This window comes from Meleagris gallopavo, chromosome 1 (assembly GCF_000146605.3).
Source record: "Meleagris gallopavo isolate NT-WF06-2002-E0010 breed Aviagen turkey brand Nicholas breeding stock chromosome 1, Turkey_5.1, whole genome shotgun sequence".
Taxonomy (NCBI): Eukaryota; Metazoa; Chordata; class Aves; order Galliformes; family Phasianidae; genus Meleagris; species Meleagris gallopavo.
Window position 1 is genome coordinate 151,834,254 of NC_015011.2, and position 27,638 is coordinate 151,861,891.

At 42.7% G+C, this 27,638-nt stretch overlaps 1 protein-coding gene across 2 annotated transcripts in view; it reads right to left on the bottom strand.

Annotated features, from left to right (window-relative positions):
* Positions 1–27,091, bottom strand: part of PIBF1 (progesterone immunomodulatory binding factor 1) — a 157,486-nt gene extending 130,395 nt beyond the window's left edge. The window contains exons 1-5 of one of the 2 annotated variants that reach the window (XM_019610797.2): positions 26,773–27,086; positions 12,756–12,889; positions 10,691–10,799; positions 9,571–9,752; positions 2,974–3,099 (exon numbers count right to left, since the gene is read on the bottom strand). In XM_019610797.2, coding sequence (XP_019466342.1) covers positions 2,974–3,099; positions 9,571–9,752; positions 10,691–10,799; positions 12,756–12,889; positions 26,773–26,910 — 689 coding nt within the window. In that variant the 5' untranslated portion in view covers positions 26,911–27,086. Of the gene's footprint in view, positions 1–2,973; positions 3,100–9,570; positions 9,753–10,690; positions 10,800–12,755; positions 12,890–26,772 lie in introns of both variants that reach the window. The other variant, XM_031557834.1, reaches the window with a different exon arrangement.
* Between the last annotated feature and the right edge of the window lie 547 nt (positions 27,092–27,638).

Genomic DNA, 27,638 nt, shown 5'->3' on the forward strand with positions numbered 1-27,638 from the left:
TCTGTTAACATACTTGTAAGAAACCTTTTTTATTTATCCTTTATCACTTTAGCCAGATTCAATTCCAGGCGGGCTTTAGCCTTCCTCGTTGCATCCCTGCAGGCCCTGACTACATTCCTATATTCTTCCCAAGTGGTCAGACCCTTTTTCCACATTTCATGGACCTTCTTCTTGCCTTTGAGCTTGCGCATGAGCTCCTTGCTCATCCACACAGGTCTCCTGCCACCTTTTCCTGATTTCTTGCTCACAGGGACGCACCGATCCTGAGCTTGGAAGAAGAGCTGTTTAAATGCTGACCAGCTCTCAGAGGCCCCCTTACCTTCTAACAACCGCGCCCACGGGATAGCTCCAATTAGGTCCCGGAAGAGATCGAAGTTGGCTCTCCTAAAGTCCAGGGTAGCAATCCTACTTATTGCTTTGCTTCTTCCACTCAGGATCTTGAACTCCACCATCTCATGATCACTACAACCCAAACTGCCCCCAGCCTTTAGTTCCTTAACAAGTCCATCCTTGTTGGTAAGAATAAGGTCCAGTAACACACCTCCCCATGTCGGTTCTCCACCACCTGCATCAGAAAGTTGTCTTCAATGCACTGCAAGAACCGTCTGGACCGTGCGTGCCTGGCCATGTTGGTCGTCCAGCAAATATCCGGATAATTGAAGTCCCCCATAAGCACCAGTGCCTGGGAACGTGACGCTACATCCAGTTGCTTATGGAAGGCCTCATCAGCCTCCTCATCCTGATCAAGGGGCCTGTAGTACACACCCAGTACACCCACAACAGTGTCACCCTTACCAGCCTGCCCCTTGATTCTCACCCATAAGCTCTCCACTGCTACATCACTCTCCCCCAAGTGAAGTTCAATACATTCTTGCTGCTCTCTCACATAAAGAGCAACTCCACCACCCCACCTAGCCAGCCGATCTTTCCTAAAAAGCACATAGCCCTCCATGACAACATTCCAGTTATGCGAGCTGTCCCACTACGTCTCCATGATCGCAATGAGATCATGACCTCGCGACCGCACACAGAACTCCAGCTCTTCCTGTTTATTTCCCATGCTACGCGCATTAGTATACAGGCACTTAAGAGAAGCAGCATTCCCCCACTCCTCTCCAAGCCTTTGAACTCCACTGTCTCCACCCATCAAGCTCTGTTTGGAGCCTCAAACTGCCCCCTCAGTCCCAGCGGTCTTCATTTTGTCTCCTTCCCCCTTCATACCTAGTTTAAACACCTGTCAATAAGTCCCGCCAGTTCCTCAGCTAGAACCCTCCATCTGCAGCCATCATGCCAGGTGCCGAGTAAATTGCCCCATGATGAAAAAAACCCAAACTCCTGCGTTTGCACCAACTCCTAAGCCATTTGTTCAAGAGATGGGTTTTTAGGCTCATCCCACTATCGTTTCCTGCCACTGAAGGTACAGATGTAATAACCACCTGCACACCTGTTCGTTCAACTACCCGCCCCAGTCGCCTGAAATCATCTTTGATAGCCTTCAGGCTTTTCTTACCAACTTCTTCACTGCCAGCCTGAACTATCAATAGTGGATAGTAGTCAGAAGGGCAGATCAGTCTGGGAAGTCTCCTAGCAACGTCTCTGACTCGAGCCCCAGGGAGGCAGCACACCTCTCTGCGGGTAGGGTCGGGCTGGCATATAGGGCCACACACACAACTTCACTATAAACTGCTTTGCTTCCCATTTGGGCTTCCATCTGTCCCATCACTAAGGGGAACTTCAGACTGAAAAGCACCATCTTTTGGTAGAATTTTTAATTATTTTATAGAAAGACCACAAACTAAAAATCATTTTTCCTGCAAAATATGAAGCAAAATCTAAGAGACTTACATTTCGGAAGTAATTATTTCAAAGTGAGGAAAAAACTTCCACAAATTTATTCCAGATGCAAACAAAATAACCTTTGATAGCTTTCTCAATGATATACAGACCCTCATCAAATCTCCCCCAAAAGTCAAATCTCTCTTTGTATCTGAACATAGATTTGAATACAGGAAGTGGTGTGGATGTGTGTATTTGTTATATATAAATTTTACTAAAACTTGCAAAAGTACACAACGATGTAATATTTTTAATTAGAACCTTTCAGTTGGCTAGAAGACAGATAACAAGAGTCACGTTCTTTTTGTACTCTTCAGGGCAGTAGCAAAGCTGCCTATTAGAAGAACAGATGCTGATGCTACAAATATCTTTTTACTCTAGTCACTTCCTCCTCTACACAAGACACTTTCAGGACATCTATGATGTGTTTATAAGAATTGTTAAGTGCTCTTCCCATTTTAAAGGAAGACAAGTGTCAAAAAAGAAGCTAAGAAAGAAACATACTAAGAATAGTCTAAATCTCTATGGGGATCCCTGAAGATCTATATATGCCTAATATTGCACATAATTCCATGGTATTTAACAAGAAAACACGTTTAGAAAACTCAGCCTGTAGATCTTTGCAGGACTAGGATATTCTTCAAAAGACAATTTTATAATACTCTACGAGAAATTAATGTTCTTGTGAATGAAAATGCTATAAGTCTCAGACTGATTTTTAAAAGACATCTTATTCGTTTCTCTCATTTTTTCTGCGTTACTTTCTACATCAATACCTTCCTTTCTGGTTTCAAGAGCAGACCATGACAAAAAAAAAAAAAATACAACACATTTTGTATGAATTAGTTAACACTACACAGCTGAATAAACTTCAAACTACTAATGTTTACTAGAAGAATTTGAATAGCTATTTTAATTGATGCTGTCAGTGTAAATCTGTTTATAATAAATATTCATGATTAGCATAACAGTATAATTAACATAAAAATCATTTCTTGTTAACATTTACAAGACTCACATCAATGTTAAAGCAACTTCATTTCTCACTTAATACTGGTCAACTTTGATTATGCCTTAGCACAAAAACACTGCTTGCAAGTTTCTGCCCTAATTTTGTTATTGCCACATCTTACCTACCTGTTTTCACGTTCATACATCTCTTTCGAAGCGCTTCGAAGTTGCTCAATTTCTTGATTTGTTTTCAATCTTATTTGTTCCAATTCCTCATGCAATCTCTTCTCAAATTCTGTTTTATAGTGGTCCCTGTAAATAAAACATGACAGAGAAATGTAAAATGAATTGTATGGCCAAAATACCAAAGCATCAGGTACAGCAGTACAAGCGTATTTTATAATTTAATATTTTAATTCTTACTTTTTCCTGCCAAGTTTGCTTGGAATACATACCACACTATATTGCTTTGTAAATTTACTGAAAATTTTACCAGGAATGACAGCTTTCTGCAAACTGTAAAATATATAAGTAATTTGACATTGATTCATCGTGCCATTTAACACTAACCGTTCTTGTATAGGGTGGCAAAATTTATGCAAGTGTTTATATTAATTAACCACTGAAAATGTTTTTAATTCCTCACTTTGCAAAATTTTCTAGTTTCTTCATCAGTAGGAAGGGTAAATTAACTTAGTAACTCAGAATACTTCCAAGCTACAACACGATATTGATGTGTACTATTTGCACGTCTCATCTGAGAGTGAACATCACAAGAAACTTTGAAGATTGTGAAATAAAGGAGGAAGAAAAAAAAAAAGGTTTGAATACTCATCCTGTCAATGTCACAAATAAATTACCTGAAATAAATATTTAAGTTTTTAAGCAGAGGACATTAGAAGATTCCAAATTACTTCATTTCAGGTTAACATTGTCATCTTTCTTTTTCGTAAATTTGGAAGTTCACATGAGAATGGAGAAAATCCCATACAGAATTGCCCTTACAAAACTATAAAGGCTTGTACTGTCGGGTAGTGTGGTTAGGTTGTTGTACTTGATGAAGATCTTTTCCAGTGTGAGCAATGCTATGATTCTACTTAACAGCTAAAGGGATGTTAATTTCTATAGCATTCAGCTACTATTCAAGAATAATCAATCCACAGTGAAACCACTGTTAAACATTACAGGTCTGGAAAAAGATATGCTTTTATTATTTTTGTTATATTAAACATGCATTTACAACCATAAAATATTTTTGATTCTGGGATTTGCCGTATAGCTTGTACTTTTTAGAAACTAGTACTTGAGTTTGCAAAAAACTCCTTCGCATTAAACAAAAGCCTGAAATCATTTACTTATTTTAGAATGCATGCTGTTCAAGTTTTCGTGTTTGCTTTTTAATAAAACACAGAACTTTTATTGACTTTTCAAGGTAAAAGTAAATATTTCTCCCTTCCTTCCTCAAGTGTACCACTCTTTAGCAAGGTATTTTGTGAAGGTCTTTGATACAATGAAATAGTTAATGAACCCAAAAAACACATTATACTGGAATGTAAGGTCCCCATTAGCAATTTTTTTTAGTTCTTCATGCACTGTACACTTCGGTACATACAAAATAAACAAATGGTGAAGGCCAGAACCTCAAGATACAACTCATACAGAATCAACTAGCATTATTTTCTTGGTACTTGGATGACAGTGACTTGCTATTAGTATTACTACTTGCTACTACCATAGCTACTTACTATTTCTATAGGTGAAGGAATTAGACTTTCCCTCCTATGGCAAGACTTTAAAGTTGCCCTATAATTTCAGTACAGTGCTCTTAAATGCCCATTTAGAAAACAATGTATTTTAGTAGTTACAGGAGAATCACATTTAGAACACATCAAATAAATTTTACCAGGACACAAGATTTATAGATTTATACAAATTTGCAGTTACACCTTGCGGTTCAAGCAAAAGGATGCAACTGAAAGAAAGCTGAACTGGCTTAATTCTCTTAAGCTCAAGAAGATGGTCATTTAATCAACTGGGTTTGTCATTCTGCAGAGATCAGCTTCAGGGCAGATAAGCCTGCACTGGGGAAGGGATCTATAACAAAAAAAGGCCAAAAAGCCTGTTTTGGGGGCTTTTTGAAGCCAGATAAAGTGCTTCACTGAGCTGAGGGCAGCTGGCAACTTGTGGGCAAGCTGCTGAGGTAGTGTGGGTGGAGCTGGCACTGCCCACCCTTGACCCTGATTAGACCTCCAGGTTATAAACAGTCTCAGCTCAAATCAGGCAGGACAAACACAAGGTGGTTGAAGTCACCTGCTTCAGAGCTGGTGCAGCTCTGTGCCAACTCGCTTGGGAAACCAGCTCACCTATTGGCAGTCTGCAAGAAAACCAATTTAGCATGTTCTCCACTAGACAGATAGCTCGCAAAAGAGACTGTGCCAACCCAGATGGAGGGCAAGCTCAGACATGTGTCTGTTCAGGCCTCTGGTTGCAGTGGGTTTTCTGATGCCAGGCAAGGGCAGCAGGGAGACTGTGCTCAGGTGGAAGGTCAGCTCACAATGGTGGCTGAGCTCAAGAAGGAGGTGGAGAGACTAAGGAGCTTCAGGGCATGTGAGCAGGAGATTGATTGGTGGAGTAACTCCCTAGTGTGCCAGAGGAAAGAGCACTGGGGGGATGCCCCCACAGTGCAGTGGAGCCCCTGCCTTGTTGCACTGAGGTAGGGGACCAAAAAGACAAGAAGGGTTAGAAGCAAATCCCAGTTTGGCATCAGCGGCAACCCTTCCTCCCCCCTACTACCTATCTCGCTTTCCCAGGTGCCCCTCCATAACAGGTTTCAGGCCCTGGATCTTGAGAGAGGAATAGAATCATAAAATAATGAAAACAGAGGTAATGAATAGTTGGCTTAGAGGCTGGTATCGAGGCAGGAACTTTGGTTGTTTTTTGTTTTTTTTTTTTACCATGGGGCAGTTTACTCAGCCCCTGGCCTGTTGTCCATGAATTGAACTCACCTGTCTCAAAGGGATAAACAAATTCTAGTGCAGGAGCTAGCAGGGCTTATTGAGAGAGCTTTAAACTAGCTAACATGGGGGAAAAGGACAAAACAGGGCTCACCAGAGAGGAACCTAAAGGAACAATGCTGGATCTGGAGGTGAGGCAGATGTCTCAGCTGAAGTGCATCTACACCAATGCACACAGCATGGGCAACAAACAGGAGGAGCTGGAAGCGATTGTGTAGCGGGCTAATTATGACCTATTTGCTAATACTGAAACATGGTGGGACCATTCCCATGACTGTGATGGATAGTTAAAAGCTCTCCAGAAGGGACAGACAAGGAAGGAAGGGTGGTGGTGTGGCCCTTTTATATTAAAGAGTGTTCTGATGTTGAAGAGCTTCAGGTTGGGAACGATTAAGTTGAGTGTCCATGGATGTGGATCAGGGGGAAGGCCTGTAGGGGCGACATCTTGGTGGGGCTCTGTTATAGACTGCCTAATCAGGATGAAAAGAAGGACGAGGCATTCTATGAGCAGCTTGCCGAAGGTGTGCAACCCCCAGTACTCATTCTCATGGGAGACTTCAATTTCACTGATATACGTTAGAAATATAATAAAGTGCAGAGGAAGCAGTCCAGGAGGTTTCTAGAGTGTGTGGGAGATAGCTTCCTTACACAGCTAGTACGAGAGCCTACCAGGGGTAGTGCCCTGCTAGACCTGCTCTTCACTAACAGAGAAGGACTGGTGGGAGCTGTGAAGGTTGGGGACTGTCTTGGGCAGAGCAACCATGAAATTACAGGGGTTGCTACTCTTGGAGATGCCAGAAGGGTGACTGGCAAAACTGCTATCTTGAACTTCCAGAGGGTGGACTTTGATCTGTTCAAGATGCTTGTTGCAGGGGTCCCTTGGGAGTTGCTCCTTCAGGGTAAGGGGGTCCAGGAAGCCTTGGATGCTCCTCAAGATGGAAATCTTAAAGGCACAAGAACAGGCTGTTCCTGAGTGCCCTAGGGCGAGCCGTAGGGGAAAAAGACTGGTGTGGATGAGCTGGGAACTATTGTTGAGACTCTGAGGAAAAAGAGTCTACATCTCAGAGAGTCTAAGTCTCTGGAAGAAGGAACAGGCTACTTGGGGAGACTACAAAAAAGTTGCTATGATATGCAGGGAGGAAGTTAGGAAGGCAAAAGCCCAGCTTGAACTCAGATTGGCCACTGCAGTAAAAGAGAACAACAAATCCTTTTACAAATATACTAACAGTAAGAGAAAAAACAAGGAGAATTTCCATCCCTTACTTGATGCAGCAGCAAATATGACCACTGTGGATAAGGAAAAGGCTGAGGTACTCAACTCTTGTTTTACATCTGCCTTTGACAGTTATCTTCAGGACACTTTACGCCCTGACCTGGAAGTCTGGGATGGTTTGCAGAATATGCCCCTGGCAATTCAGGTGGAGACAGTTAGAAATCTCCTCCTCCATCTGGACTGTCACAAGTCCATGGGACCAGACAGGCTACACCCTCGGGTGCTGAGGGGTGATTGCCAAGCCATTTTCCACCATCTATCAGCACTCCTGGTTGTCTGGAGAGGTTTCAGGATTGGAGGCTTGCTGATGTGAATCCCATCTACAAGAGGGTCATAAGGAGGATCTGGGGAATTACAGGCTTGTCAGCCTGACCTCGGTACCAGGGAAAGTTATGGAGCAAATCACCTTGGGTGAGATCACATGGCACATACGTGGCAGCCATGGGATCAGGCCCAGCCAGCATGGGTTCATGAAAGGCAGGACGTGCTTGACCAACCACATCTCCTTCTATGACCGTGTGACTAGTTTGATAGATGAGGAAAAGGCTGTTGATGTAATCTACCTAAACTTCAACAAAGCCTTTCCCACATGGTCTCCCACAGTATTCTCTTGGGGAAACTGGCTGTCCGTGACATGGATACGTATACCCTTCTTTGGGTAAGGAACTGGCTAGAGGGTAGTAGTTAATGGAGTTAAATCAAGCTGGTGACCTGTCAAGAGTGGTGTTCCCCTGGGGTCAGTACTGGGACCCATCTTGTTTAATATCTTGATTGATGACCTAGATGAGGGGATTGAGTGTACCCTCAGTAAGTCTGCAGATGACACCAAGTTGGCTGGAAGTATCGACCTACCTGGGGGAGTGAGGCCCTACAGAGGGATATGGACAGGCTGGATCGCTGGGCTGAGTTGAATGGGATGAGGGTTCAACACGGCCAAGTGCCAGGTCCTGCACTTTGGCCACAACAACCCCAGGCAGCGCTACAGGCTTGTGGCTGAGTGGCTGGATGACTGTGAAGAGGAAAGGGACCTGGGGGTATTGGTTGATGCTCAACTGAACATGAGGCAGCAGTGTGCTCAGGTGGCCAAGAAGGCCAATGCCATCCTGGCTTGCATCAGAAATGGTGTGGCCAGCAGGAGCAGGGAGGTATTCATCCCCCTGTACTCAGCACTGGTGAGGCCGCACCTCGAGTACTGTGTTCAGTTTTGGGCCCCTCACTGCAAGAAAGACATCAAGGCCCTGGAGCATGTTCAGAGAAGGGCTCGTGAGGGGTCTGGAGCACAGGTCTTACTGGGGAGCGGCTGAAGGAGCTGAGATTGTTCAGTCTGGAGAAGAGGAGGCTCTGGAGAGACTTCATTGCACTCTGTAATTGCCTGAAGGGAGGTTGCAATGAGGAGGGATTTGGCCTCTTCTCTCAGGCCAACAAACAGGACCTGAGGAAAAGGCGACAAGTTGTGCCATAGGAGATTTAGATTAGATGTAAGGAAAAACTTTTTCTCTGAAAGTGTGGTCAGGCACTAGAATGGGCTGCCCAGGGAGGTGGTGGAATCACTATCTCTGGCACTATTCAGTGGGCATCTGAATGAAGTGCTACAAGATATGGTTTAGTAGCTTAGTGGGTAGTAATGTTGATAGGAGTACAGTTGGATGAGATGATTTTGTAGGTTCTTTCCAAGCTTGTGATTCTATGATTCTATATTCCATGATATTTTTTGATGTTCTAAGGATATTGCTGACTATTAGCAAAGTACATATAAGCAAATATCTAATATCATTTGGGAGTAAATTTTGAAGTGTTATTTATCATCTGTAGGTAGGGAAATTACATGAATTTAATAACCGTGAATTCTGAGTAAGAAAAAACTTAATATGATTAGAATTTCTGTTGTATAGCGCTATACATGAAGCAAGACATTGCTAAATAATGTAGAATTTTCTACTTGACATTGTATACATAGACCTGCAGCAACTGAAATTACACAAAAACTTGACACTGTTTACCACTGTGGCTAGCACACAATGATCAATTTGTTTCTCAAGTCTACTACTAGAGTATCTGCAGTCAAACTTGAGATATGAATGACAGAGAGATGATGTAACATACGACGTCCAATTTTACTTGTTTGTGAAAATATTTTATTCTCCAAATTAGATTATCTTTCACATACTCTTAGTTTTAGTACGATTCATTTGGGAAAAAAAAAGAGGTGCAACACAGGCACTTACAATCACTTTTCTCTATTTTGCAATTAAGGTTACCTTAGTAAATCTTTATCTACACAGAAGAATACAGATAGTTTCAGTGCTATGGAGTCTCATATCAATTTTTTAAGAAATAAATAGTTGATAAACCAAGAAAAGTTCTTTCCAGTTACACAAATATGGAACCAATACACAACTTCTAGAAGCTGAAAAATTTTATACAGGGTTTGTGCAAGAAACAAGGCAAAACAGTTAAACATATTTGGCTATTGATAGAAATGAACACAGAACTTACCTGGATGCAACATATTTTTCATACATTTCTTCTCTAGCTTTTTTGGCATCCTCCAACTGAATCTGAAGCCTTTCAAGACGATCTTCTTCATGTGCACAGCGAACACTAAGCTCCATGTTCTGGCGATTAAGGTAATCTTTATCTTTTTGCAAGAGGTTGAGGGACTGTTGTATGGTTGCCAGCTATAAATTAAAAATAACACTGTAACATGAGCTTAAAGATAAATATTTAACCAACATACATATGCATACTTTTTCATTTTACTTCTCTTTTGTAAATCCATTGAACTGAAAAAAACTAATAATTACAGTTAATGTAAGTTGAAATCCTATGCTGAAAAAAAGACTTCAATAAAATTGATTTTATGAATTTTCATGACTGATTTCTCGTAGCTGTCCCCTGAAAAGATGTGAATTGTCCTTTAATATTCCTGAGTATCTACTAACATTGAGGTATTAAGCAGTGATAGTACTAAATCAGAAATCACAGATACTGACTTTGAGTTTTGGTGTGAATCCACAGTCATACTGGCTACAACACTCTCAAAATTTCTCTTCCTCTGGAATACCTGCTGTATAAACACAATTGTATACTCTCTTGGTGTTTTCTGGGAAGATTTCTATACATAAACCCAGCTTAAAAACTGGTCTTGTTTTTGCATGGAAGTTGCATTGAGTTGCATTAAACCATCCAAAAATTAGACAACTGTAATAACTTCTTCTTTGAGGTTCATTAAAACTCTCTCACTCCAGAAAAGCTGTTGTAAAGTTACACCTACCTCAGATAAAAATAAAAATTAGTGATGCAGAGAGTTTTGGATGATTCACTCCTAACTAGCTTAAGATGAAAAACTAATCCTGGAAGTTTAGTGAAGAAGTCTTCCCTGAAAACAATTTAGATGCAGAAATAATGATTGGATACTGAGTAATAGAAGCTTGTACTAGAATAAACTATCAAAATCCCATAGATCAAGGTTGCGGATTTGGAAACATTGCAAATGTGTCTTGAGTCCTTTGAATCAGAAGTGCTCAACAGAGAGCCATCACTGAACCACTGTGACTGCTGAATAAATGAGGTGACAAACAAGACAATTACAAAAAATAGGAAGTTTAATGTTTACCTCCTTTGATAAATCATTTCTTTCTTTAGCTTGTGCTTTATGTGACATCTCCAGTATTTCGTATTTTCTTCTGAGTTCTGACAATTCATGTTCAAATACATCTCGTTCACTGTGAAAATAAGGTAAAATGTGTAAGATGTAATGAATAAGAATCTTTTTCATTCTTAATTTCTCTGGCTTCTTTCAGTTCATGACAATGAATTCCACCACTGATGATAATCTTTCTTAGTTACTACTCTTGCAATTGAATCACATAGGAAAGAATTTTCTTACGTATTTAAACAATAATCCTTAATTACAGTACAGTAATTTTGAATTTCTATCCTAAATTATTTCATTCACTTCTGATTTATTTTTTTTTGTGTAACTTTGGGTTATTTAGTTCTCCAATTAGCAATGAGTTTTAAGCACTCTTGCCCAACCTTTTAGTTTTGTCAAGTTTTTAATGCTATTTCCTATGACATTCTCTTGAATCTTTCGTAGACATTGAATTTGCATGAAGACATTTGTCTGATTAGATCCTAGTCTTCATCCTACTCAGACATCTTCCTAATCAGACAGAAAGCTAAGTAGAATTGTTTTCATCTTCTTCTTTCCCTTGTACACAGTCACTTGATGCCAGCGGGAGTTGTACTATTCTTCTCACGTTAAAATTCATATAACACACTTGCAAAGTTTATGCTGTGTCCTCAATAATGGTGATTTCCATATGTACAAAGCAGCAGCTTTATGTCACCACTGTATCTTATCCTGTCAGAACAGTGGAATGAATGAGCCCGCATAAGCCTGCATTTTGAAAAAAAAATCTCACCAGCTTTTTAATACACATATCATAGTTTTAAAACTAAGATAACTTGTAGTACACAAGAACCAGAAGATTTAACAGAGAATTTTTAAAGGCAGAAATGAGTCTGGAAGTGATTAACTCCTGTAATGCTCCCAAATATCCTGATGCAGGCATGCCAGTAACGCTCTACCCCTCCCCTTCGTCTGTGCCTACTCTCTCAAATATAGGTCTGGCACGTTCATTCATGCCTTTTTCAACTCAAGACTTATTTAAAATGTACACTGTTAAACACTAGGTCCTTTCACAAGAAAGTTATTACAATTCACTTAATGAGATACAGTTGTACACAGGAAGCAAACCATAGCATCAATCCATCCTATTTGCAACAAGCTTCTAGATTCCAAGGTTAGTTTAGTATAATGGCTGTGAACAGTTATCCAGAAGACAGACTCTCTTTCAGATGGGTTAGTGGCACAGTCATTTGTTTCAGTAACAGTATTTGACCTTATTCAATATGAACAAGGAACTGACAGAGTATTTTCTATTCACCAATCTCATTTTTGAATCCATTTCCCAACAAATCTACCAAGGGCCAGATTTTTTGTAAGTACACTGAAAAAGCCATTAGGAGCTGGACTGTGAAGTACGTGTCTATGAGAATATTTATAAGAAGTCCATTTTCACTCTTTTGCTTATGATATAGGCATTCAAAGCACAGGCAAGAACTCATATTTTTTAAACGAAGAGAGACGCTTGAAAGTTATCCTAAGATTCTCTAGCAAGTAGAATTTTAGAATCTGACCTATAAAAATCCTTTAACATGTTTAACAACCATAAATCTTAATGTTTAAGGTTTCAAACATGAATTTCCAAGGTTCTACTCTCTATTTACTGTGCAATCACACTGCAGTTAAGCACTGGGCCTTCTATTAAATGATAGGTTTTAAACTCTGAAAAAAATATGTTTTAAAATGTTTAATATCAACAGTTCACACATTTTTAGATGCAATGCAACTGGCGAGCTCTTCTGAAAATACAGTAAATTGAAGAATGTAAGCTTTTACACTGAAGATGTAAACTTTAATTTGCATCAGATTCTGTAGTGTTTTTCATTTTATTCTACAAGAGACAATTGAGCCATTAGTGGATAGAAGTAAGAAAAATGAGGTGCATATGAGCAAAAAAAAGATCATGAAATGGAACTTCAATCCTGACTGACAAAACTAGAGTTATCTATTAATATTTGTATGTTAGTAGAAAACTTTTAGAGATACCTACCATTTTACTTTATCATAGTTCTCTTGTCTGTAATCACCTTGTTGAATCATCTGCTTGGTATCAGCCAGTTCCAGTGTTAAGCGTTGGCATTTAACCTCAAGTTCTGACCGACTTCGCCTCTCGTTTTCATAGTTCTAGAAGGCAAGACATTTTAAAATTACCACAGCTACATTGATAATTACTTAAAACATTTACGGACTGAAAGTTGAGAAGTCCACTTACAAATATTGAGATGGTACTATTTCCATTTCTCTAAGTATTTGGACATCTAGCAGATAGTTGATTAACATACCTATTTTTTCTTAACAATTCCTAAGGCTTTTGTCCACTAGCCCACCTTTGTAGCCCACTAGTAGCCTTCATACACAGTACAGGTTTGTACACTATGTGCTGTTACGGGACAGAAGTCATACTACTATTGCAACATTTTAAAGCCAGGATGCTTGTGAAGATACTTGCTGGTCTATTTGAAAAAGAAGAAAGACATCTGATGATTCAGAAACTTCCAGAAAAAAAAATAATCAGCCAAATCCCAATTTAATTTGGTAATTGATATTGATTTGTGTGTCAATCATAGATGGAGTGAAAGAAAAAAAAATGGGGAAAAAAAAAAAGAAGGGGAAAAAAAAGTGCTTATTTACAGGTATTTCACTCCCACAGTAATTCACAAAATTGTCCCCTTTTAACTCTATAGATATCTTAAGACACTGTTATGGGAACTAAAATATTGGATCCAGGAAAACACACAAAAAAAACTTTTAAAACGCTGGCTATCCCTTATGGAAATTCCTTAACCATTGTACTTTTAGAATCATAGAATCACAGAATCAGCAAGGTTGGAAAAGACCCACAGGATCACCCAGTCCAACCATCCACTGATCACCAATAGTTCTTACTAAACCATGTTCCTCAACACAACGACCAAACGTTCCTTGAACACCTCAAGGGTCGGTGTCTCCACCACCTCCCTGGACAACCAGTTCCAGTGCCGGACCACTCTTTCAGAAAAGCAGTATTTCCTAACGTGCAGCCTAAATCTCCTGTGGCACAGCTTGAAGCTATTCTGTCTAGTTCCATCACAGTTACACAGGAGAAGAGGCCAACCCCAAGGTCATTACAACCTCCCATCAGGTAGTTATAGAAAGCAATAAGGTCTCCTCTTAGCCTCCTCTTCTCCAGACTGAACAATCTCAGCTCCTTCAGCCGCTCCCCAGTAAGACCTGTGCTCCAGACCCCTCACGAGCCCTTCTCTGAACATGCTCCAGGGCCTTGATGTCTTTCTTGCAGTGAGGGGCCCAAAACTGAACACAGTACTCGAGGTGCGGCCTCACCAGTGCTGAGTACAGGGGGATGAATACCTCCCTGCTCCTGCTGGCCACACCATTTCTGATGCAAGCCAGGATGGCATTGGCCTTCTTGGCCACCTGAGCACACTGCTGCCTCATGTTCAGTTGAGCATCAACCAATACCCCCAGGTCCCTTTCCTCTTCACAGTCATCCAGCCACTCAGCCACAAGCCTGTAGCGCTGCCTGGGGTTGTTGTGGCCAAAGTGCAGGACCTGGCACTTGGCCGTGTTGAACCTCATCCCATTCAACTCAGCCCAGCGATCCAGCCTGTCCATATCCCTCTGTAGGGCCTCACTCCCCCAGGTAGGTCGATACTTCCAGCCAACTTGGTGTCATCTGCAAACTCAGTGAGGGTGCACTCAATGCCCTCATCCAGGCCATCAATCAAGATATTGAAGAGGACAGGCCCCAGCACTGACCCCAGGGGAACACCACTCGTGACCGGTCACCAGCTGCACTTAACTCCATTCACAACCACTCACTGGGCCCAGCTCTCCAGCCAGTTGCTTACACAGCCAAGAAGTACCTGTCCAAGCCACGGGCTGCCAACTTCTGCAGGAGAGTACTGAGGTAGACATTGTGGGAGGCTTTGCTGAAGTTAAGGCAGATCACATCAACAGCCTTTCCCTCACCCTCCAGGTGGGTCATTCCATTATAGAAGGAGATCAGGTTGGTCAAGCAGGCCCTGCCCTTCATAAATCCATGCTGGCTGGGCTTGATCCCCTGGTTGCCTCACACATACTGTGTAATGTCACTCAAGATGATCTGCTCCATAACCATTCCTGGCACCGACGTCACGCTGACAGGCTGTAGGACCCCAGATCTTCCTTACGATCCTTCTTGTAGAACAGTCACATTGGCAAGTATCCTGTCTTCCCCAGCTGACCAGTAATGCTGACAGATGATGGAAAGTGGCTTGGCTATCACCTCCACCAGTTCCCTCAGCACTTTCAGATGGATCTCATCCAGCCCCATGGACTTATGGCAGTCCACATAGAATAGTAGGCCTCTGACTGTTTCCTCCTGAATCATGGGGGATTTATTCCTCTCTCCATCCGAGACTTCCAGGTCAGAGAGTTCTGGGCCCTTTGCCCAGACTCATTTGCACGTAACTTGGCCCAGCCATATGGGCAATGGAATTGATGGATTTAGAACAGCGATTTCAGCAGAAGCCTAAAGAAAATGTGCCAGCTTTGTTATTAAGACTGTGGGATTCTGGGGCAGAAAGCGTTGTAATGAATGGCCTGGAAATATCCAAGTTGGCCACCTTGACTGTCCGTCCTGCCCTCAGGCAGAGGTTGTATGTGGGTATTCAATATCTTAATGAAAACTATTCTATAATAGAATGGTTATTGGCAGCCTGCTGTATGGTATGGCCGAATAAATCCCATATACCTCTTCATACAGGGATGTGGTCCTCCATGGAGGACCTTCAAAATTATATCTGCGAACTAGGCCTAAAGGAAGCAATTTATGAAGTTACATTTGCTGGCCCTGATATGGTCAAATTCTCAAATTTATTGGTCCCAAAAAAATATTCAGAGAGTTATGGCGTTAGTGGACACTGGAACAGAAACATCAATTATCTACGGAGATCCAAGTAAATCTGATGAAGACAGAGTGATGATTGGTGGTTTTGGGGGACAGACTATTCCTGTCACCCAAATATGGTTGAAATTGGGGGTTGGGCGTATCCCACCCTGGGAGTATAAAGTGTCTATTGCCCCAGTCCAGGAATACATCTTGGGCATAGATATTCTATGCGGCCTGGCTCTCCAGACAGCTGTGGGAGAGTTCAGACTTCGACAGAGATGTATTAGTATCCGGGTGGTGCAGGCAATATTAAGAGGCCATGCGAAACATGGGCCTATTTACCTGCCAAAACCATGCCGGATTACTAACTTAAGACATTATAGGCTCCCGAGTGGACAAGATGAAATCAAGAAAGGTGCAGGAATTAGGAAAAGTAGGCATTATAAGACCTGCTCACAGCCCATATAATTCCCCCTATATGGCCAGTGCGGAAGTTGGATGGCATGCAGAGAATGATGGTGGATTACAGAGAATTAAAGTAAGGTCATGCCGCCTATTCATCCAGCTGTACCCAGTATTGCCTCCCTAGTGGACACATTAAGTAGGGAGATAAAGACTTATCATTGTGTCCTAGATTTAGCAAATGCATTCTTCAGTATCCCAATTGCTGAAGAATTGCAAGATCAGTTTGCATTTACGTGGGGAGGCAGGCAGTGGACCTTTCAGGTCCTGCCACAAGGGTATGTGCATTTGCCGACATACTGTCATAATCTAATGGCGCATGACATGGCTAATTGGAAAAAAACTGATGATACTAACTTATATAATTATATTGATGATCTCCTGTTGACATCAGACTCACTGGAGGCGGTAGGACAGGCAGCAGATTCATTAACTGCCTATTTGCAACAGAGAGGATGGGCTGTAAATCCTCAGAAGGTGCAAGGTCCGGGCCGGGACATGCCCCAGTATAAACCGAAGTGTTGACCCAGGATAGAAGTATGGCCTGTATTTGCCCTGGAGAGCAGACCTTCCCCTACTGGTACCTCTGAAACATCTGCATTACTCCCCGTGAGTCTTTGAGCCTTCAGGATCACTGGAAGGAACAAAACACCATCAAAGCGTTCCAGTGTTACTGTCAGATCACATGCAACACCCGGTGATGGTCTACATGGGACTGATGGAGCATAGGATGGACCTGCACCTCATGACCACATGCCTCCACTAACATCATCGAGCACTGGCCATAAAAGAATATTGAATGTTTACCGATTGTCACTCATCTTGAAATGTATCAACATGTGTTGGGATGGAAATTGTATAAGCGCCGTGATGTATCAGATCTCTGTATTAGAGAAAGCTTATCCTTTAGTCAACTCAATCATTGGTTCATGCCGTAAAGGGGTGGAGTGTATGGGAACAGCTGAATCATGGCCCGAATCTCTGATTGATCACCTGAGGCAAGCAATGAGTCAGCCCTGGGAGCACAGGTGAAAACAATTCTCCTGTGCTATTGGAAGGGGTGGAGCCTGGCTCCATCTCTACTAGACTCCATTTAAGAGCTGACTACCAGTGGGGAAGGATCTCTTTTGGAGATTGATCTTCTTGGACTCTTCTCAGTGAGCCCAGGACAAGAGTAAGCTTTCCATCCATTGTTCTTTAGAGTGATAACATGTTTAGCCTAACTTTCATGTATATTTTTTAATTATAACATCCATATATTGATTATACAGGACCCCATCCAATCTGGCCTTGAACACTTCCAGGGATAGGGCATCCACGACCTCTCTGGGCAGCCTGTTCCTCATCACTCTCTTGGTAAAGAACTGCCCCCTGATATCCAACCTAAATCGTCCCTCCTTCAACTTAAAACCCTTTCCCCTTGTCCTGCTATTCTCTATCATTATTAAGAGTTGACTCCCCTCCTGTTTGTAGGCTCCCTTCAGGTACAGGAAGGCTGCAATGAGGTCACCCCGCAGCCTTGTTGTCATGGTTTTATGATTTTTCGTTATTGGTATTCCATATCATAACACGTAGTGCTCTGGGAGTTAAAAGAGTTAATGCTTCAGTTTCAGGCACCTGTCTGGAAAAGAACAACTACATACCCTAGAGAACTTTGTGTTCAGAGAGGGGATAAAAGCTTTCATAGATCACCTGACCTGCCATTTTCAGCTCTTCTCCCTGCTGCTCGTCCTGCACAGGACTGCATGCATAGCCTTGGCATTAGTGTAAGGCCTTAAGCTTTCAGATACTCTCTCATTATATTTGTTTTATTAGCTCCAATTCTAGTTATAATGTGTTACAGTGCGTTATCTTGCGTTCAGATACCTTATTTGGTAAATTAGTTTGTTTCTCCTCAGATCGTCGCTGCTTTTTTTGTTTTGGGGACCATTTCTCTACCTTTTTTCTCTTATCCCTTTTTCTGGAGGCGTGGATCTGCAGATACTTATTTTCTGCTAGTCACAGAACTAGGCCAAACCAGTCTGTAAACCGTTGACACTTCCTCAGCCTGTTTTTGTAGGGGAGGTGCTCCAGCCCTCTGATAATCTTTGTGGTCCTCTTCTGGACCCCTCCCATCAGCTCCACATGTTTCATGTATTGGGCATCTCAGACCTGGATGCAGTACTCCAGATGGGGCCTCACAAGGGGAGAATAGAGAGTGACAGTCATCCTCCTTGACCCTGCTGGCCACCCCTCTTCTGATGGAGCTCAGGATACCATTTGCTTTCTGAGCTACAAGAGCACACTGCTGGCTCATGTTCAGTTTTTCATACACCAGGAACTTTAAGTCTTTCTCTGCAGGGCTACTCAAGGTTTACTCCTTCCAGTCTGTTTAAATGTCTGCGATTCCTCTAGCCCAAGTGCAAAACCTTGCACTTTGCTGCGTTGAACCTCATTAGGTTCATCTGGGCCCATCTTTCAAGCCTATTCAGGTTCCTCTGAATGGCATCCCTTCCTTCCACCATGCCAACCATACCACTCAGCTTGGTGTCCATCAGCAAACTTACTGAGGGTACACTCGATTCCATCATTTTTGTCATTGATAAAGATGTTAAAGAGTAGTAGGCCAAGACAGTCCCCTGGGGAATACACCTGGACACAGAACCATTGATCACCACCCTCTGCCTGCAGCCTTTCAATCAATTTCTTATCCATCAGGTGGTCCACGCATCAAATCCACATCTCTCTAATTTGGATATGAGGATGTGGTGGGGGACCATGTGAAAGGCCTTGTTCAAGTCCAGGTAAATGACATCGATCGCCTTCTCTTTGTCCACCAATGCTATCACTCCATCGTAAAAGGCCACCAGAATGATTAGGTATGACCTTCCCCTGGTGAAGCTGTGCTGGCTGTCTCAGATCACATGCTCATTCCTCATGTTATCAAGCACATCATTCAGGAAGATCTGTTCCACGATCTTCCCAGGCAGAGAGGTGAGGCTCACAGACTTGTAGATCCCCAGGTCCTCCTTACTCCCTTTCTTGTAAATGAGAGTGACATGACCCTTCCTCCAGTCACCCCGGACCTCACCTGACAGCCACGGCTTTTCAAGTATGATGGAGAGCGGCTTGGCAACCACCTCAGCCAGCTACTTCAGTACCCTGGAATGCATGCCATCTGGCCCCATAGATGTGTATGCGTTCAGTCCTGTGAAGCGGTCTTGGACTTGCTCTGCCCTTACAGTGGGGGGTAGGGGGGATTTACTGCCCCTGTCCCCACCTAGAGGTTTAGGGATGCAGGGCGCAGGCATGTGAGAAATATTAGAATCCTGGCTGCCAGTGAAGACCAAGACAAAGAATTCATTCAGTACATCAAGCTGTGAGCTTCTTCACAGCTGTTGAAGCCAGCTCTCCTTTTACATTACCAAAGGAAGTACACTTGCTTTGGCCTGTCTCTTCTGGCCAGTGTACCTGTAGAACATCTTATATTGTTTTTCACATCCTTTGCCTGTGCAGTGCCTTTCCTGATCCCATGTCTGCAAGTCCAGATGGCATCCCTGTATTCTTCCCAGGTGATGTGCCCTTGTTCCCAAAACCTATATGTACCTTTCTTTGCCCTCAGTTTGCCCAGAAGTTCCTTGCTAAGCCATGCTGGTTTCCTGCCTCCTCTGCCCACTTTCATATTCAGAGGGATGGAGAGCTCTTGTGCTCTCTGGAAGGCATTCTTTGAGAACAGCCAGCTTTCCTCACCATCTTTGTCTCTAAACACAGCATCCCAGGGGATTTTGGCCAACAATTCCTTAAACAGCCTGAAGTTCGCTCTTCTGGAATTCAGGGTCCTGACCCCAAGCTTTGCCAGGCCCACATTCCTCAACATCACAAACTCAACCAGGGCATGGTCACTGCAGCCCAGGCTGCCTCCAACCATAAACGCCTTTAATGATCTCTTCCACGTTAGTGAGCAGTAGGTCCAGCAATGCTTTGCCTCTGGTTGGTTTGTCCAATATCTGAACCAGGAAGTTATCATCAATGCATTCCAGGAGTCTCCTGAATCACCAGAACTTGTGGTTTTTACAACAGATATACAGATGGTTGAAGTCCCCCAACAGGAACAGAACCTGTGAGTATGACGCCTCCTGCAGCTGAAGCAAGAAGGCCCTGTCAACAGACTCCCTTTGATCAGGCAGCCTGTAGTATACCCCTATCACCAGCTGGCCTTTATTAGTCCTATCCCTAATTCTAACCCAGAGGCTTTCAGCCTGCTCCTGACTGTTTCTCAGAGGGAGCTCCTCACAGTCTACTCTGTCTTTGACATAGAGGGCAACTCCCCCAGCCCTCCTATCTAGACTATCCCTTCTAAAGAGCCGATACCCCTCAATCATGGTATTCCAGTTATGGGAGTCATTCCACCATGTTTCTGTGACAGCAGCAAGATCACAATTTTCCAAGTGCTTCACAGTTTCAAACTCTTCCTGCTTATTTCCCAGAATGGGTATAAAGGCTTTACAGCTGGGCTTTCTGTCTTACCAGCTTTCTAGAGGATTGAGGATCCCCTAGAACAACTGCTTCCTCCTGCCCTTCTCCATCCCTTTGTACTCCACCCTCTTCACACATCAAGTTTGGTGTGAATCCTTAAACTACCCGTTCAACCCCAGTGGCCCTCATTTTGTTCTCTTCCCCCTTCATACCTAGTTTGAAGACCTTTCAGTGAGTCCCACTGGTTCCTGGGCTATGATCCTTTGACCCCTTGGAAGCAGGTGAGTTTTATCTGTAGCCATCATGCCAAGTGCAGAATAAATTGTCCTATGGTCAAAAAAACCCAAGACTCTTGTGTTTGCACCAACCTCTGATTCCTTTTTCTGAGGTGGGTTTTCCTGATCCTCTCAGTATCCTTCCCCACCACTTGAAGGGATAGAAGAAAACACCTACACTCCCGGCTCCATAAACTACACACCCCATTCCCATGAAATTCTTTTTGATAGTCCTTAGGCTTTTCTCAGCAACTTCGTCACTGCTGGCATGAACTGTAGGTAAAGGATAATAATCAGAGAGTGAATCAGACCAGGAAGTTTCCTAGAGATATCCCTGACCCGTTCCACAGGGGGGCCAGCACACCTCCCCATGGGTAGGGTCAGGCAGACATACAGGGCCCTCGGTTCTTCTCAGCCAGGAGTCGCCTCTGACAACCACCCTTCTCTCTTTCCGTGTGGAGGCAGTCTTGAGATGTGGAGTTGACTGCTTCGAGACAGCCCTGTGGGTGGACCTCCCACCGCAGCCTCACTAACCTTTCCCTCAAGTTCCAGGGCCTCAAACCTGTTTTGCAGAGGCACCTGGGGAAGTGAGGATGGTCAGGACAGGGTTTGTTTACATTGCTGAGTCATGACCCATTTCCACTCCTCCTCTTCTCTCAAATTGCCTCTCTCTTCTCGGCATTGGCAGGACAGGGGGTCCACCACTGTCTAGTGAATATCGCCAGTGTCTGTCTCGCAGAGAGTTTCAAGACTGTCACCTGCTCACACTCTCTGGTACTCCTTAACCTCTCAACCTCCTCCTTGAGTGCAGCCACTATACTGAGCAGGTCATCCACCTGCTCACACCTCATACAGGTGGAGTCCCTGCCTCCGTTCTCTGGTAGTAACTTACTCGCTGGAGCCAGAGACTTGAACTGCCACTTCTTTGGGCAGGGACTTTCTGAATCGCCACCTTCTTTCTCACCAGACCTTTCGGCCTGGTGGATACCATTGCGAGATATAAAATCACAGAATTGCTCAGGTTGCAAAAGACCAACCATATACTGTCGGGGAAGCACCCAATAGGTGGCCAGTCTACTAGTGGACAGAGATACTACACCCTGCTCTCCCGCCCCACACAAACTGCCATGCCTTGCCCTGTTTGCTCATCCTGTTCACAGTGCTCCCTAGAGGCAGATTTTAAACATGCATGGGGTTGGTTCACCGCTGCGCCTGGCTCCACCCCCTTAGCATCAGATTACAGCAGAGAACAATGTCAGCTGATCCCTGACAGGTCTGCCCCTCAAGCAGCCAAGGCAATTCCCTGCTGCCATCCAGAATGCATCTGCTCCTTGTGGAGTACCTTGTCAAAAAGCCCTCTCTTCTCCAGGCTGAACAAGCCCAGCTCCCTCAGCCCGTCTTCGTGGGGGAGGTGCTCCAGCTCTCTGACTATCTTTGTGGCCCAGCTCTGGATATTCTCCAGCTTCCTGTCTTTCTTGTACTGGGGGACCCAGACCTGGATGCAGTACTCCAGATGGCGCTCCATGAAGGTGGTGTAGAGAGGGACAATCACCCTCCTTGTCCCTGCTGGCCACCCCTCTTCTGATGGAGCTCAGGATACCATTTTCTGAGCTGCTAGAGCACACTGCTGGCTCATGTTCAGTTTTTCAAATACCAGGACCCCAAGGTCCTTCTCTGCAGGGCTACTCTCAAGGAGTGCTCCTTCCAGTCTATATACATACCTGGGGTTACTCTGACCCAAGTGCAAAACCTTGCCCTTTGCTGTGCCAAACCTCACAAGGTTCACGTGCGCCCACATTTTGATTTTGTTGAGGTCCCTCTGGATGTCTTCACTTCCTTCTAATGTGTCTACTGCATCACTCAGCTTGGTGTCAATCAGCAAACTTGCTGAGGGTGCACAGGAGCCCATCATCGATGTCATTGATGGAGATGTTGAAGAGCACAACAGCACTTTTTCTCTGGATCTGAGCTGATGATTATCTGCTCTTCATTGAAGTGCTCTTAGGTGAAAAGGTTCATTGGGATCACCGCATTAGAGACTGAAAAAAAACCCTTTAGTCCTCAAGAGCAATGCTTAGCAGTCTATAATAGCCACAGCTGTATAGCCATAGCAAAGAAGCAGAAAAACACTGGACTGAAAAGACAGTTTTCATAAATCCATATGCTTTCTGGAGACTTCACAATGTTAACCTACCACCCTAAACTAATAGTTTTTGGTAGAATATTTTTCTTGGCAGTTTTTTACTGTACAACCTAAGTATAAATAATAATTAAGAGAAGGAGACATACATGTGACCTAGAACTGAAGCCTTATCTGCCTTTTCCAGAGAACAACGTAGAGGCCAGGTAATTAAAGCACTGCATGAAAGAATGGGAAAGGCTTAGGGGAAGGGAAATTAATTGGAGAAGGCTTCCAGTGCTGCCTTTAATTACAGATGTGAAACTTCAAAAGAAATCTTAGGAAACAATCTTTCTGGGGTAGGAATAGGCGCCTCAATTTTACAACATAGATACATCTAATGCCAACTGACCCTTTGAATGCAATAGGGTAGTACATTCTTTGAAGGCTATAGAAACATTCTTCCTTCAGATAGGAAACATTATCACCATAGAATTATTAGATTTGTCTAGTAAAACCTGACAGCTAGTAACCCTGATTCAGAGACAAGGTCTTAGAAGAGATCCTTGTCCTACATGCATCCAGCTTTGTCTTTCAGCTAATCAAAGCTTTTAGATAACAGTCAAACTATAAATTTGATTCCAAGTCCTGAAGGCAACACTACAGAAAAAAATACATATATATATAGCTACAAAAGAAAGCCCTGATAAAACTATATGAAGACAGAATTCCAGGAAAACATTGTCAAGATACATAGCCAAAATGAAGAAAGCAATACTTAACCTCATAGAGCTAAAAAAGAAAAGCACCATTTCCTTTTCAGACTCTCTGAGCCTTGAGAGACAGAGCCAGTAGCAAATTACATCTGTTTGAGTGAAAGTTCTAAGCACTCTGGAAACACAAGACTGAAAACGGTACACATGGCAATATCCACACCAGAAGCCAGTTCCGTTTTTGGGAAGCTCCTGGCAATACAGCTCTACACATGGACTTTCTTTTTTAATCCTCCAAAGGTGGTAGTGACGCTGTAAGTACCGAGCACCAGGAAAGGAGGACTGAAAAAGCATGTACCATACAAATCTGGTAACAGATCCATCAGCACTGAAATACAAGAACATCACTTCTGCAAGTTCCACTGCCTCCCTCCTAGGAGTGCTGATGATGATCCTGGAATCAGAGGAACTGCATAACCAACAGCCATGAACAGTGGCAGTGCTGCTGAATTACTTCTATTGCTCACTTTAAAAACAAAAAGAAGCAAAGATCTTTTGACACTAGCTGTGTCAAAAGCTATTGGGTGTGTTCTAGTGTTCAAGAGCTCTTTTCGCACACTTTTCTTTGATACCAGTTGTCACAAGCAGCTTCCCACCCTACTGGGCCTGCCCTACAGATTCAGCAGGCTTTGATTAAGTGCTAACTCAGAGCAGCAACAGGCAATCAACAAGAGAAATTTCTAACAAAGCTGTGGAGTTTTAGTGCTCTCACTGCTCCGCATACCAAGAATTAAATTACTGCTAACAGAGGCTGAACACACTTAAAACCTTCTGCTCCTCCTGAACAAAGTAGGTTTTCCTATACCTAAGAGATACAGGTGCAGGTGAAAAGTATCTGAAAGGTGACTTTTATATACTGAAGTCAGAAATAAAAGTTGTTCTATTACAAATGACTTGATGAATTCCCTAGAGAGAAAGAACATACGGATTTAACAAGTCTTAGAAAATTAGTTCTTTTATGAGGCTACAATGACAATTCCATGTTTACAGAAGCAAACAATAGCTGGTGCAGCTGGATTTTTGCACACTGTTGACTGAGAAGTTACAACACCAGGCAACTGTACTGACTTTCCCAGTACTCACTTCTGTGTAAGGCTAGATCTGTTCTGCCAACTAAGCTCGTTTTCTAAGAACAACAGCAACCCCCAAAAACATGGCAGCAAGCACAGAAAAGATTTAGTGGATCTGAAGACCTGACTTCGTGAAAAAAATATTCAGCCACAGCAGGTCTGCAAGTACTTTTCAGAGAGAAGAACAACCTTGCTTTGCTTTCCAACTAAGAAGTAATATGAGGGATCATGGGAAGAGGAAAAAAAAAACATTCTACTTGTCTTTCATGTCTCACACTGCAGTACCATAGACTTAAACTACAGCTCACATCCTCGATGAAATTAAAGCACTACAGCCTTTCTGTCGCAACACAACATAGCTAATGTGAGGCAATAGTTGTCTCATCTGATGAATTTGTTTCATATTTTTATAGAGTTGGCACAACAGATTGGAGAACTTTGGATTTTGCTTTAGACTTCCTGAATTCTTTTCTGGTTAGATAGACTAGAATTCTTTACTACATAAAAGTAGAAAAAGAAGGGTGGAAAGCTGAAGTAGCACTTGGAATCAAACAGTGTTTTATTTCTGGTTGACAAGTTTCCTTGTATTAACACCTGATCTTACCAAAGGAGCTCAAATGACAAGGCTACCCAAACAGTACATTCATTTGTATCCTGCAAGAGATGTCTATGTAAATTAGGTTTAGTTCACTAACAATGACATTCTGAAGCAGTCTCACATTTTGATGTTCCTCTAACCTTATGATCTGAAACAACCTGAGATACCTTCTTACAGCAATATTCATCATCAGGTTGAAACTGAACTTGCTAGAAGCAAAATACTCCTATGTCCCCAGATACGCTGCATGAGGCCACATTTCATTAAATATCTAAAACACGTCATCTCTGTGCAAAAGGGACAGACAGGAGACTTGCAAACAATAACAAAGCCTAACTCTACAAATTCTTCCAAATGTATCAAGCTATCTTATCTGAAACCTTGGAAATGAGGTTTCAGAGAAATGGAAATGAGTCCTAAAGACTCGTTTTTATTCACAACTGTACGCTTTTTCCCTGGTGACGCTTTAACATCCTGATCTCTTTCCTTACCTTTTCTTCTTTAAAGACATTATTCAGTCTCACTAATTATTTTCCAATTTAAGCATGATTAAGCAAACAGCATGCAAGCATTTGAATAAAACCACTTCAACTTAACACAGGTAACATTCTAGTGCCTTCTCAAAAGCGTCGGAAGAAAATTGCAAAAAGCTTTAACATTGAAAGATAAAGCTGTGGGAAAGGTGGATAGCTCCATCACGTGGATGATAACAATAGAGAAATGTCTGTATTAAAGGAAGGTCAAAGAACCGAGAAATGTATCAACTGCTCCGTTGTTAAATCCCTGCAACAAAAGCTTACACGAATGCCAGTTAAATATCGGAAGCCTGAAATTTTCCTATAGAATTTAGCAATTCAGAGCACGTTAAAGGCACACTGAAGGAAAATGCCTGAGCAAATCCCAGGAAACATCATTAATCCAATCTCAGACATGATCAGAGGTGAATAAGAACAAAATAACACAGAAGCAGTGTATGGGGCTGCTGAATCACGGCCTGAACCTCTGATTAATCACCTGAGGCAAGCAATGAGTCAGCCACGGGAGCACAGGTGAACGCAAATTACCTGTGCTGCAGAAAGGGGTGGAATCTGGCTCTACCTCTCCTAGACCCATTTAAGAGCTGACTGCCAGTGGGGAAAGATCTCTCTGGAGATCCACTCCACTGGAGTCCATCTTGTGAGCCCAGGATAGGGTGAGTGACTTTCTGACATTACTTCAGTATAAATTACATTACCCAAGCTCCTGGATATACATATACCATCTGCATATCCATTGACCATACACCCTCTGTATATCCACTGGTTATACAAGCATATAAATGCAACAATTCTGGCATATAATTTATGTTTACAGTTTCTTAATTGAGACAATTAGAGTGCACAGACCTCTGGTAGAGCCTTCAGCTGGGATCTGTATTCGCTTACTTCTTCTGTTAACGTCTCCTTTTTCATCTGTAGATCACCCAGCTCTTTTCTTAAGGAATGGACCACTTCATAGAATCGAATCTGAAAGAACAGATACATATTCAAAACAAGGACTGGCAAAAATACACACTGCAACTAAGGCAGCTTACTAGAAGCTACAAGTCATAGGTGACCACGAGGTCCCACACCCCACTTGCAGCAACACTAGAGCCTCTTTGACTAGCAATATACCAACTTAACTTCTAACCTCCCTGAACCAAGCTACGTTTCTGTGGGGTGTGAAGCAAAGAAGAGAGATTAGTTTTGCTTTCTGACAGCTCAGTGTGCTAAGTCTGCTCCCTCTTCACCAAAGGAAAAGAAAGAGCAAGTGTAGAAGTGGGCAGGGCAAACATCCAGGGAAAAAAAAAAGAGCACCCCACACAATTTCAATATAACATGTTGCTCTATGGGTTCAGCTGCATTACAGAACTATGCTGCTAGTATGTTTGGGTTTTGTGACATGCATTCTAACTGAATCAACTGGAAAGCTTTGGTTTCAGCTCCTGTAGAACTACATGTTATCTGAACGAAAGTCTTTTGAAAGGATTTTCTAAAAACCTGTCCCACATATTCCTTCCTTCACCCACCCCACTCCTGTCATAGGCACAGTCTCACATAAAAAAGAAAATCTCACAGCTATAAAACTTTCCCCAAATGCTCTGACTGAACAAGAACAAACACTAGAAAACAGAGTAACAAAAACACAGTAGTGGAAAGCAAAGGATAAAACAATGAAGAGAGAGCTTTTATAACATTATCCTTCACTCCCCGTGTAACCTCCACCTTAA